This window comes from Mya arenaria, chromosome 11, assembly GCF_026914265.1.
Source record: "Mya arenaria isolate MELC-2E11 chromosome 11, ASM2691426v1".
Lineage (NCBI taxonomy): Eukaryota > Metazoa > Mollusca > Bivalvia > Myida > Myidae > Mya > Mya arenaria.
The window spans coordinates 14,361,051-14,374,681 of NC_069132.1; the positions used below are offsets into that span (position 1 = coordinate 14,361,051).

General features: G+C 37.3%; 1 protein-coding gene across 4 annotated transcripts in view; it reads left to right on the plus strand.

Annotated features, from left to right (window-relative positions):
• Positions 1–13,631, plus strand: part of LOC128209239 (spectrin beta chain, non-erythrocytic 2-like) — a 107,134-nt gene that overhangs the window by 56,046 nt on the left and 37,457 nt on the right. For all 4 annotated transcript variants that reach the window (XM_052913182.1, XM_052913185.1, XM_052913183.1 and 1 more), the window contains exons 29-33: positions 3,235–3,362; positions 11,097–11,256; positions 11,869–11,946; positions 12,358–12,497; positions 12,825–12,948. In XM_052913182.1, the coding sequence (XP_052769142.1) occupies positions 3,235–3,362; positions 11,097–11,256; positions 11,869–11,946; positions 12,358–12,497; positions 12,825–12,948 (630 nt within the window). The remainder of the gene's footprint in view (positions 1–3,234; positions 3,363–11,096; positions 11,257–11,868; positions 11,947–12,357; positions 12,498–12,824; positions 12,949–13,631) is intronic.

Below are 13,631 nucleotides of genomic sequence, written 5' to 3' on the forward strand. Positions count from 1 at the left end.
TACTTGGTGTGCAAGTTGGTCATGACTAGTAGATGACCCCTATTGATTTTTTTATCAGTCCATTAGTCAGTCAGTCAGTGCGTTAGTCTGTATGTCACACTTTTTTTCCGCTCAATAAATAAAGGACGCTTGCACCCAGGAACTTCATATTTGGTATGCTAGTCGGTCATGTCTAGTAGATGACCCCTATTGATTTTGAGATCAGAAGGTCAAAGGTCAAGGTTGCCATGACCTTGAGGTGAAGAAACGGTTACCGCTCAGTAACTCAAGAACACTTGCACCCAAGAACTTAATACTTGGTATGCAAGTTGGTCATGTTGATGATCCCTAATGATTTTGTGATCAGTAGGTCAAAGGTAAAGGTCACGATGAAAAATGGTTTCTGATCAATAATTGAATAACGCTTGTACCCAGGAACTTCATACAATGCAAACTTTGTTAACATTTTCCAAGATTAATCAACAACACTTTTTTCTCTTCACTTTTTAATATGGGTGAATAAACCAAACCTCACTGTTGGTTCGTCTCCAGTCCAAAATTACAAATTTCATGTCCCATCATTTATTTTTTCTCAGCTACGACCACACAATAGGGGAGACAAGCGCTTTTTCAAAAAAGCAATCTCTAGTTATTCTTTTTTTCCAATAATAAAATTTCAATGGGTGGGATTTGTTTTCAGACAAGCAATCTGATATCAAACAGAGTACAGAATCTAGCGCTTGTATGATATGAACATTTAGCTGATTTTTCCCAATTCGTAAAAAACAAAGTTGCACATCACATGGGACATTTTTACACTGGCTATCAATTGGCAAGATGACTGTGATTAACATTATAAATATAGAATGGAACTTTGAAATTTAACTAAAATGTTTCTTAGGCCACACCAAATTAATGTTTAGTTCCTCGGATTTTTGCCAAAAAAAATTGGAGTGAGCGAGCGAAAAATATATTTTTCCTTATATTCAATATAAACAAGAAAGATTGTTCAAAATAATTGCCCTTAAAGCCATTTTAATGCCATCTTGAACTGAACCTCTAATGGACATTGGGAAAATGTCGGAAAACATACTATTTATTCATCCGTGTTTAGTACAAACATTATATGGATAAATCTAATTTCTTATATAATTAAAACGTACTTTAATATGACGATCATGCATAATAATAAATAACCCTGCTTTTAGTAAAGTTTGAAACGACTTATATAAATCTACCTGAATCAGTTTAACATAATATGCAACTGTATTTAGACATAACTTAGGATTGATTTTGGATTTGTAAGAAATGATCACTTACACACTGGCATCATCAAACATCAGACTCCATATAACATAGACTAAATTTTGTTTTTATTATCACAGGAAATGCAATGACATGTGCTTATTAAAACAAAAAGAACAAGGGTATTTTTCAGAGTACTTATTTTGGTTATTTAGATGTTTTTATGCACCAGCCAATTGTATATGCCCCCCCCTCCCAGGTCCAGAATAGCGGGGACTTTGAATTCCGGTCTCTCAAAACCCGGGTAAAATACCCGACCTGCAGGGACACACTGCTGGTAAAATCTCTGCCAAATGGCCCCGCAACCCCGAATACCTATGTGAGGCCCATTCCCGACTATTTTCAATATGTCTCTGCTGTCCCTGGTATACCCCTGGAACAAGGGCGAGGGGTGGGCGGGGCAGTGGTTACAATTGACAAGTGCATTACAATCCCGGATTATGTTGCAAATAAAAACAAAATATAAGGTGATAAATTTAGGCTTACTTATGTTGAGGTATATCCAGACCAGTGTTTATATCGCTATTTGTGAAAAGATATTTGTTCAAAACTGTTGCCTTGTCAGAATTTGATAAAAAATGAGCTTGATACATCAATTTGGACCAAACAATGACTCCTGTTCCAGTTAAGTTGACCTGTGACATCTTCAGCATCGTCGTAACGAGGTATGATGTTGGTCCCTTGTATTATGACTTGAATAAAATGGTACTAAGTTGATCATTCCGATTTCCATTCAAAACGAGTCACTAATTACGCAATATAATCGCTACTAGTCTCAGATACATATGCTTTATTGCATAATGATTGCTTTAAATAATGATCCTTTAGTGCATGAGACGATCAACAATGACTTCAAGCATGCTCAAAACATATTTATTGTCAAAAATAAGATTTAATTTCCAAACTTCGAGCCACATTGTTTATACCGGAAGCGGCCATTTTGATTGAATTTATTGAACCCATGCTAAACCGATCGATATACAGTATAAAAACACTACGCATTGGTAACTTCCCTTTACAAAAGCACGAAAGCTAGCGTAGAAAAATTAAACTTGATTATTTTTAGCCTGTTAATAAGTTATTACTTGAAAAAAATCTGCTTGGCGATCAAAATGGAGGTGCGGGTGCACAAAAAAATAAAAATATTTTTTTTTACATTTTCAAAAAAATAGGAGCGGTAAATCCGCGGAACGAAATATCAATTTGGTGTGGCCTTATGGTACTTTGAATCCCAGCTTGTAACTGAACACTTTGATGATATTTCTATTAACATTGTTACATTTTAAGCTGTTCTTGTTTATCTCGGATTGCCTTGTAATTAAATCAGTGTTAAAGTTAACACCAATAGTCTCCCTGTGATTAGGTTCTAAGTAATATTTACTGCACTCATAACCAAAGTTAATGAGTGGATTTACATAACAAGCAGATAGCACTAATTAAACTTTTTTGTACCGTATTGTCATGGTTAGCTTTTAATAAGTAACGTGCACATATAGAAATATTATTGCTATCTAACAACATGTTGCTTATTGGACAGTAAGAGCTCTACCTACTGGTTATTGTTCTTATATGAGAATGAATGAATGTAAGGAAACAAAGAAAAATACTTTCCAATATGGTACAAGGTGGTAAGATCCTGCCAAGGTTCCTCTTTATCAGAAAAAATGTTTTCCAGCAGTTTCAAGCTCATTCATTGTACACTTGTAGTTAAAGATGGGTTTCCCCAAAGAAGCTGAGGCACATTGCACTGGCAAAGCACTCTGTGCCGAGCACTGGCCAGCCACAAAATTACAGTTCTACCTCATACTATGACTCACATTTTATCTTGCCTGAAGATGCTTTGACGGAAATGTAACTTCCCTTCCCATTATCATTTGTTATATAGTGTGACAGAATTTATGCTACTTGTACCTTGTATAAAATCCATTGATAATTATCATATTTATTCAGCTTGGCTGGTCGGCTGGTACGAAGGCGAAGCTGAAAAACGCAGAGCTGCCTCGGGATGTACAGACAGCGGAAATACTGCTCAACGAACACAAGGACTTGGCTGATGACATCGAGGCTCACAGGCCAAAGTAAGCCAAACAATTTATTAAGAGTGTCTCAACTTAAAAAGCTGTTCGTATTAAAATGGCCCAAACTGGCTCTCCAAAATAGCTTGTCTTTAATAATGAGCCACTGGTAGATATATACATTAGATAGTTTTAATTCCTTCACCAATAAAGAGTTTAAGGAATAAATAAATACAATACTAACACACATTTAAAAATAATAGGGCATATTAGCGTGCATGATTGTAACAGAATGTAGCATTATGAAATATATGATTAAATATGTTTACTCAAGCATGAAAAATATAGTAACATATACACAAAGTGATTAGTCAATTGTCCTTTCCCATAACTCATTTATCTGCCCCTGAAGTGCACATTAACCTGGAGATTTAGTCACTGGAAGTATAAAAATTATATTTCAAATGATATGCTTCAATTTTGGCCTGTTTGGGTGTAGCCAATGTTTCTTGTATAAGTTTTTGTTTCTTTTTCGTGAAACACAGTGGACTCAGTTGAGTCAATACTTGAGGCTGTTTGTGAAACTAGGTCCAGGGGCCATGATTAAGAACCATCTCAAGTCCAAGTCTAGACTCAGACTCAGAAAAGTTTTTTTAGGAAGAAATAAAAAATCGCATTTATTTCATTTCTTTTACAAAAATATATGTTAATAATAGTCCAACAATCAAATAGTAATATATTTCAACAAAGTTCACCATCAATGCTGCTCTAGAAGGAAAGTTACAATGAACTGAAGATTTTCAATTTTGAGCCTTGAGTCTGAACTCAGACTTCAGACTGTTCGTAATCACTCCCTCAGGTATCAGCCAAAATGCCCATTGTCGGTATACAGGCAGAAATTTTAATTGTCCTTTCTGATAACTCACTCATCTGCTCCTGAAATACTCCTAGTCCCTAGAAGGAGAACTGAAATGCTCTTAGACCACAGATGGAGACAAGTTAGCACATTTTTCAAATGTCATGCCTAACTTGTTTGGTTGTAGCCCATGTTTCTTAACATAGTTATTGAAAACCCAATACAACCGTCAGAAACAAAGAATTATACAAATAAACATTGGCTACACCCCAACAAGCCATAATTGAAACATAGCATTTGAAATTACTTTTCTACTTCTTGTTACTTAATCTCCGGGTTCATTCAGGGACAGATGAATGAGTTATCAGAAAGAACAATAGCCAAATTACACTTCATGGCAGTATTGAAGTGTGGAATATATAAATAGTTATACCATAAGGAGAAAAGTGGAGACAGACATGCTAAGCACTTATTGTTAATTCTTACACACACAAAACAATGTGGTACATTTCATTAAGGAGAAAAGTGGAGACAGACATGCTAAGCACTTATTGTTAATTCTTACACACAAAACAATGTGGTACATTTCATTAAGGAGAAAAGTGGAGACAGACATGCTAAGCACTTATTGTTAATTCTTACACACACAAAACAAAAATTGTTAATTCTTACACACACAAAACAATGTGGTACATTTTATTAAGGAGAAAAGTGGAGACAGACATGCTAAGCACTTACTGTTAATTCTTACACACACAAAACAATGTGGTACATTTCATTAAGGTGGACAATAAAGGTTCATGCAATTGTTTAATATCTTTTATTCTAATGCATTACAATATTTTACTCATTAAAGGCCCACAATATAAGTTGTTGCAAAAAGGTATTTTCAGTTTAAATGCATTATCATCATAATCATGTTTAACTCATTTGACTTAAATGATTAAACCAAAAACACGAGGAAACAATTCTTAATCATAAGCCAGAAGTAAATCTGATAGCAGCACATGATAAAAAACATAAGCAGGTGTTTTTATAAAGCAAAATATATTACCTGCGAATAACCCTATTGTATATTGATTTGTCAGTGCTCAAGGGGTTACCTGCCAATATGGCATTACAAGGATAAGCGCTTTGTTTACAAATGAAGCTAATTCCATCTGATACAATAATATTTACACTCTGTTCAACCAAGTAATTAATTTCAGTTGGTTTATTGTCATCATTATGTAACTGAAGTAAGGCAATGTGTACAGTGTATCTACTAAGTCACTTATGTATCTCAGTACATACACAATACTATTAGTAAGTAATTAGTGAATCACTGTACAGTGTGTCCAGGTACTTTAATGAATCACTGTACAGTGTGTCCAGGTACTTTAATGAATCACTGTACAGTGTGTCCAGGTACTTTAATGAATCACTGTACAGTGTGTCCAGGTACTTTAATGAATCACTGTACAGTGTGTCCAGGTACTTTAATGAATCACTGTACAGTGTGTCCAGGTACTTTAATGAATCACTGTACAGTGGTCCAGGTACTTTAATGAATCACTGTACAGTGGTCCAGGTACTTTAGTGAATCACTGTACAGTGTACTTTAATGAATCACTGTACAGTGGTCCAGGTACTTTAGTGAATCACTGTACAGTGGTCCAGGTACTTTAATGAATCACTGTACAGTGGTCCAGGTACTTTAGTGAATCACTGTACAGTGGTCCAGGTACTTTAATGAATCACTGTACAGTGGTCCAGGTACTTTAATGAATCACTGTACAGTGGTCCAGGTACTTTAATGAATCACTGTACAGTGGTCCAGGTACTTTAATGAATCACTGTACAGTGGTCCAGGTACTTTAGTGAATCACTGTACAGTGGTCCAGGTACTTTAATGAATCACTGTACAGTGGTCCAGGTACTTTAATGAATCACTGTACAGTGGTCCAGGTACTTTAATGAATCACTGTACAGTGGTCCAGGTACTTTAATGAATCACTGTACAGTGTGTCCAGGTACTTTAATGAATCACTGTACAGTGTGTCCAGGTACTTTAATGAATCACTGTACAGTGTGTCCAGGTACTTTAATGAATCACTGTACAGTGTGTCCAGGTACTTTAATGAATCACTGTACAGTGTGTCCAGGTACTTTAATGAATCACTGTACAGTGTGTCCAGGTACTTTAATGAATCACTGTACAGTGTGTCCAGGTACTTTAATGAATCACTGTACAGTATGTCCAGGTACTTTAATGAATCACTGTACAGTGTGTCCAGGTACTTTAATGAATCACTGTACAGTGTGTCCAGGTACTTTAATGAATCACTGTACAGTGTGTCCAGGTACTTTAATGAATCACTGTACAGTGTGTCCAGGTACTTTAATGAATCACTTGTACAGTGTGTCCAGGTACTTTAATGAATCACTTGTACAGTGTGTCCAGGTACTTTAATGAATCACTTGTACAGTGTGTCCAGGTACTTTAATGAATCACTGTACAGTGTGTCCAGGTACTTTAATGAATCACTGTACAGTGGTCCAGGTACTTTAATGAATCACTGTACAGTGTGTCCAGGTACTTTAATGAATCACTGTACAGTGTGTCCAGGTACTTTAATGAATCACTGTACAGTGTGTCCAGGTACTTTAATGAATCACTGTACAGTGTGTCCAGGTACTTTAATGAATCACTGTACAGTGTGTCCAGGTACTTTAATGAATCACTGTACAGTGTGTCCAGGTACTTTAATGAATCACTGTACAGTGGTCCAGGTACTTTAATGAATCACTGTACAGTGGTCCAGGTACTTTAATGAATCACTGTACAGTGTGTCCATGTACTTTAATGAATCACTGTACAGTGGTCCAGGTACTTTAATGAATCACTGTACAGTGTGTCCAGGTACTTTAATGAATCACTGTACAGTGGGCCAGGTACTTTAATGAATCACTGTACAGTGTGTCCAGGCACTTTAATGAATCACTGTACAATGGTCCAGGTACTTTAATGAATCACTGTACAGTGGTCCAGGTACTTTAATGAATCACTGTACAGTGTGTCCAGGTACTTTAATGAACTGTACAGTGTGTCCAGGTACTTTAATGAATCACTGTACAGTGTGTCCAGGTACTTTAATGAATCACTGTACAGTGTGTCCAGGTACTTTAATGAATCACTGTACAGTGTGTCCAGGTACTTTAATGAATCACTGTACAGTGTGTCCAGGTACTTTAATGAATCACTGTACAGTGTGTCCAGGTACTTTAATGAATCACTGTACAGTGTGTCCAGGTACTTTAATGAATCACTGTACAGTGTGTCCAGGTACTTTAATGAATCACTGTACAGTGTGTCCAGGTACTTTAATGAATCACTGTACAGTGTGTCTAGGTACTTTAATGAATCACTGTACAGTGTGTCCAGGTACTTTAATGAATCACTGTACAGTGTGTCCAGGTACTTTAATGAATCACTGTACAGTGTGTCTAGGTACTTTAATGAATCACTGTACAGTGTGTCCAGGTACTTTAATGAATCACTGTACAGTGTGTCCAGGTACTTTAATGAATCACTGTACAGTGTGTCCAGGTACTTTAATGAATCACTGTACAGTGTGTCTAGGTACTTTAATGAATCACTGTACAGTGTGTCCAGGTACTTTAATGAATCACTGTACAGTGTGTCCAGGTACTTTAATGAATCACTGTACAGTGTGTCCAGGTACTTTAATGAATCACTGTACAGTGTGTCCAGGTACTTTAATGAATCACTGTACAGTGTGTCCAGGTACTTTAATGAATCACTGTACAGTGTGTCTAGGTACTTTAATGAATCACTGTACAGTGTGTCCAGGTACTTTAATGAATCACTGTACAGTGTGTCCAGGTACTTTAATGAATCACTGTACAGTGTGTCCAGGTACTTTAATGAATCACTGTACAGTGTGTCTAGGTACTTTAATGAATCACTGTACAGTGGTCCAGGTACTTTAATGAATCACTGTACAGTGTGTCCAGGTACTTTAATGAATCACTGTACAGTGTGTCCAGGTACTTTAATGAATCACTGTACAGTGTGTCCAGGTACTTTAATGAATCACTGTACAGTGTGTCCAGGTACTTTAATGAATCACTGTACAGTGTGTCCAGGTACTTTAATGAATCACTGTACAGTGTGTCCAGGTACTTGGAAGTAAAAAAAGATATGCATGTAGTGTTTCCAGAAAGTTACTAATGATAATTGTTTTAATGTTTTCAAGAAGTCACTAATTGTTAACTTTGCTTCAATAAAGTCACTGATGATACACTGTAGTGTTTCTTGGCAGTCATTGATGATTCTCTGTAGTGTTTCCAGGCAGTCATTGATGATTCACTGAAGTGTTTCCAGGCAGTTATTGATGATACACTGAAGAGTTTCCTGGGCAGTCATTGATGATTCACTGTAGTGTTTCCAGGCAGTCATTGATGATTCACTGTAGTGTTTCCAGGCAGTCATTGATGATTCACTGTAGAGTTTCCAGGCAGTCACTGATGATTCACTGTAGTGTTTCCAGGCAGTCATTGATGATTCTCTGTAGTGTTTCCAGGCAGTCATTGATGATTCACTGTAATGTTCCCAGGCAGTTATTGATGATACACTGTATAGTTTCGAGGGCAGTCATTGATGATTCACTGTAGAATTTCCAGGCAGTCATTGATGATTCACTGTAGAGTTTCCAGGCAGTCATTGATGATTCACTGTAGAGTTTCCAGGCAGTCATTGATGATTCGCTGTAGTGTTTCCAGGCAGTCATTGATGATTCACTGTAGAGATTCCAGGCAGTCATTGATGATTCACTGTAGTGTTTCCAGGCAGTTATTGATGATTCACTGTAGAGTTTCCAGGCAGTCATTGATGATTCACTGTAGAGTTTCCAGGCAGTCATTGATGATACACTGTAGTGTTTGTTTCCAGGCAGTCACTGATGATTCTCTGTAGTGTTTCCAGGCAGTCATTGATGATACACTGTAGAGTTTCCAGGCAGTCACTGATGATACACTGTAGAGTTTCCAGGCATTCATTGATGATACACTGTAGTGTTTGTTTCCAGGCAGTCACTGATAATTCACTGTAGAGTTTCCAGGCAGTCATTGATGATACACTGTAGTGTTTCCAGGCAGTCATTGATGATTCACTGTAGAGTTTCCAGGCAGTCACTGATGATACACTGTAATATTTCCAGGCAGTCATTGATGATTCTCTGTAATGTTTCCAGGCAGTTATTGATGATTATCTGTAGTGTTTCCAGGCAGTCATTGATGATTTACTGTAGTGTTTCCAGGCAGTCATTGATGATACACTGTAGTGTTTCCAGACAGTCATTGATGATTTACTGTAGTGTTTCCAGGCAGTCATTGATGATACACTGTAGTGTTTCCAGGCAGTCATTGATGATTCACTGTAGTGTTTCCATGCAGTCACTGATGATTCACTGTAGAGTTTCCAGGCGGTCATTGATGATACACTGTAGAGTTTCCAGGCAGTCATTGGTGATTCATTGTAGAGTTTCAAGGCAGTCACTGATGATACACTGAAGTGTTTCCATGCAGTCACTGATGATTCACTGTAGTGTTTCCAGGCAGTCACTGATGATTCACTGTAGTGTTTCCAGGAAGTCATTGATGATTCATTTTAGTGTTTCCAGGCAGTCATTGATGTATCACTGTAGTGTTTCCAGGCAGTCACTGATGATTCACTTGTGTGATTCACTGTATGTTTCCAGGCAGTCACTGATGATTCACTGTAGTGTTTCCAGGAAGTCATTGATGATTCACTTTAGTGTTTCTAGGGCAGTCACTGATGATTCACTGTAGTGTTTCCAGGCAGTCATTGATGATACACTGTAGAGTTTCCAGGCAGTCATTGATGATTCACTGTATTGTTTCCAGGCAGTAATTGATGATACACTGTAGTGTTTCCAGGCAGTCATTGATGATTCACTGTAGTGTTTCCAGGCAGTCATTGATGATTCACTGTAGTGTTTCCAGGCAGTCATTGATGATTCACTGTAGTGTTTCCAGGCAGTCATTGATGATACAATGTTGTGTTTCCAGGCAGTCATTGATGATACACTGTAGTGTTTCCAGGCAGTCATTGATGATACACTGTAGTGTTTCCAGGCTGTCATTGATGATTCACTGTAATGTTCCCAGGCAGTCATTGATGATTCACTGTAGAGTTTACAGGCAGTCACTGATGATACACTGTAGTGTTTCCAGGTAGTCACTGATGAATCATTGTAGTGTTTCTAGGCAGTCATTGATGATTCACTGTAGTGTTTCCAGGCATTCGCTGATGATACACTGTAGTGTTTCCAGGTAGTAACTGATGAATCATTGTAGTGTTTCCAGGCAGTCATTGATGATTCACTGTAGTGTTTCCAGGCATTCACTGATGATTCACTGTAGTGTTTCCAGGCAGTCACTGATGATTCTCTGTAGTGTTTCCAGGCAGTCATTGATGATTCTCTGTAGAGTTTCCAGGCAGTCATTGATGATTCTCTGTAGAGTTTCCAGGCAGTCATTGATGATTCATTTTAGTGTTTCCAGGCAGTCATTGATGATTCTCTGTTGAGTTTCCAGGCAGTCATTGATGATTCTCTGTAGTGTTTCCAGGCAGTCATTGATGATTCACTGAAGTGTTTCCAGGCAGTCATTGATGATTCACTGTAGAGTTTCCAGGCAGTCATTGATGATTCACTGAAGTGTTTCCAGGCAGTCATTGATGATTCTCTGTAGAGTTTCCAGGCAGTCATTGATGATTCACTGAAGTGTTTCCAGGCAGTCATTGATGATTCACTGTAGAGTTTCCAGGCAGTCATTGATGATACACTGTAGAGTTTCCAGGCAGTCATTGATGATTTACTGTAGTGTTTTTAAGTGTTCATTGACTGTATTTGCAGGTTTGAAAAGACACAGGTCCTGGGTAATGCTGTCCTGGAGCAAACACCTAATGCTCAGGATGTGAAGGATAAGATGAAGAGGCTAGGAGATGATGGTCGACTTATTGATGATCTGTACAAGAAACGACTCAAAGACCTGCAAGATGCATATGATTTGGCAGTGAGTTGGCTTTTCATTCTTTTGTTGCTAGTAAAGGTTCAGACAGAGAAAACTAAATGTATCTGATGTACATATAAGCTTGCAGATTGCCATTGTCAGAAATGTTACATGTGGGTGTCTGGTGACCCCATATAGTTATGGTATCTTTTGGTATGAAAATGCTTGGTGATAACTTATAAACAAAATAATTGACAGTAAAAAGACATTATTGATAAGTTAAATATAAGTTTGTATTTTTGTTCTTTATTTCAACTGATATAGGATGTGAAAGGATTTATTGCACAATCTTTTGAATGAATATCAGCTTTGCATCATCTCCTACATGCAGGTTATTTCCTTGAAAAAATGCTTCAATATTTCTTATTCAAAACTCTTCAGAAAATTTTGATGTTTAGATATTGTCATCTTAATATTACGTAATTAACATACTCTTTGATAAAAGAAATCACCATCTTTGATAAAACACTTTCATTAAGTGCTCCTGAAAAATTGCATACTTCTATTGAAATAATTGGGTGGCAAAAAGCTGATGGCCTAAAGCTATGTCATTGAAACTTTGATGTGAGATGTTATCAACGAAGATGTTAACTATCTGCGGGGAGATTGTTTCAGGTGTTCAATAAGGAAGCTGACAACATTGACTCTGTGACAGGAAATCACGAGAAATTCCTGGCGTTGAATGACCTTGGGGTGAGTGACATGTTACCTCCTGGTGAAGCCCTGTTTGTATGGCCTTATTAGTCTTTTTGATTTTACAAAACCCTTTGGTGGTGAATAAAGGACATACTTTGATTTTGTAATTAATAAATTGTATATAATTCTGAACACTGACTTAAGGCTAATGAACGGAAGTTATTGAGCTCATTTAATAATTCTTTTCAAAATAACTGTAAAATAATGCATAAAGGCAAATGACTATTCCCATTAATTTTTATGTAGTAAAATAATATCTTGTTAACATCCTGAAAACATATTTAAATCTTGGCTTTATAATTTTCGCTTGTTGGGAAGTAAATTGTGCTGACAACCAAGTGAAGATTATTAAATATTAGACTCAAAAAGCCATTGTTCTTTTAGTATCATGTTACTGTGTGTTTGCAGTCTGATGTTGGTGGTGTTGAAGCCCTGTACAAGCGCCACGAGGACTTGGAGAGCACCTTGCAGGCTCAGGATGAGAAACTCAAGGGCCTCAATGATCTCGCTGACAAACTCATCGCGGACGGTCACCCAGATAAGGACAAGTGAGTATTTTAGTGGCCCTCCGGCTGCTTAATTGTGAACCCTTACAGTCAGTTTTTACTTGTTTATTGTTTGGATAATGGTGACTTCTGTCAAAGATGTACAAAAAGATGATATAGAAGAATAGAAATGATCTTAACTTCTTGGCCATCTCTGTCATGAGAAAAGTATACTTGTAAAACATGTCTGTATTTAAATTGATATTTTTTATTCTTTTTGAAGCTATCATAAAATCACCTTTTATTTGCTAAAATTTTCTTATATCAGAAAATAAATCCTCTTGAAATCTGTTTGTTTTTACCAATAATGTTTGCCCATCTCCTCTGCAGTATTGATGCACGTCGTAACGAGGTGTTGGCAAGGAGACAGAAGATTAAGGACCTGGCGGCAGAGCGACACAACGCCCTGCTGGGATCACAGGTCTTCCAGGAGTTCAAGCGAGATGCTGCAGAGGTGAATATAACTTTTGCTTTTTATTACATCTCATCTTCTTTTTTGGTTGAGATATTTTTATTGGTGTTGTCATTGTTGGTGATAAAAACTTTAGGCAATAACTCAAAAACTGTTCCAGATATTTAAATGAAACTTGGTACATACGTCACAAGAAGCGAGACAACCCTATATAGCAAGAAATAGTTGTTGAGTTATGCACCTATTTTGACAAAGAAATGAAAGGGGGTCAAAGTCTTGCATCCATTTGCAGTGTTATTGATACATGATATAAAGGATGATGGACAAAGTACATAAACAGTGAAAGACACTGTTGGTAGCAGGACTGATGTTTATAATCTAGGTTCAGTGTCATTAATGGGCCTTTTAACTGAAGTGAATGGCAATGTTACTTCTTATTCAAATGGGACTATTTTGTGGATATCGCGTGCTATTAGCAAGATATAGTTGTCCCAATGGAGGTTCTGTGTATGTGCATGTGTCCTTGAGTGTGGTAGTGCGCTGTCCAAACTAGACCTTGTCTGGGCTGTATCTTGACTATGCAGTATAGTATTTCAATAAACTTGCCATGAAGGTTCATAATGATGAGGTGGTGTGTTGCACACAAGATCTAGGTCTGTACCTTAAAGCTCAAGGTCAAAGGGGTTCAGTCAATCCTTGTCCGGGCTGAAGTTTAACCATGCATT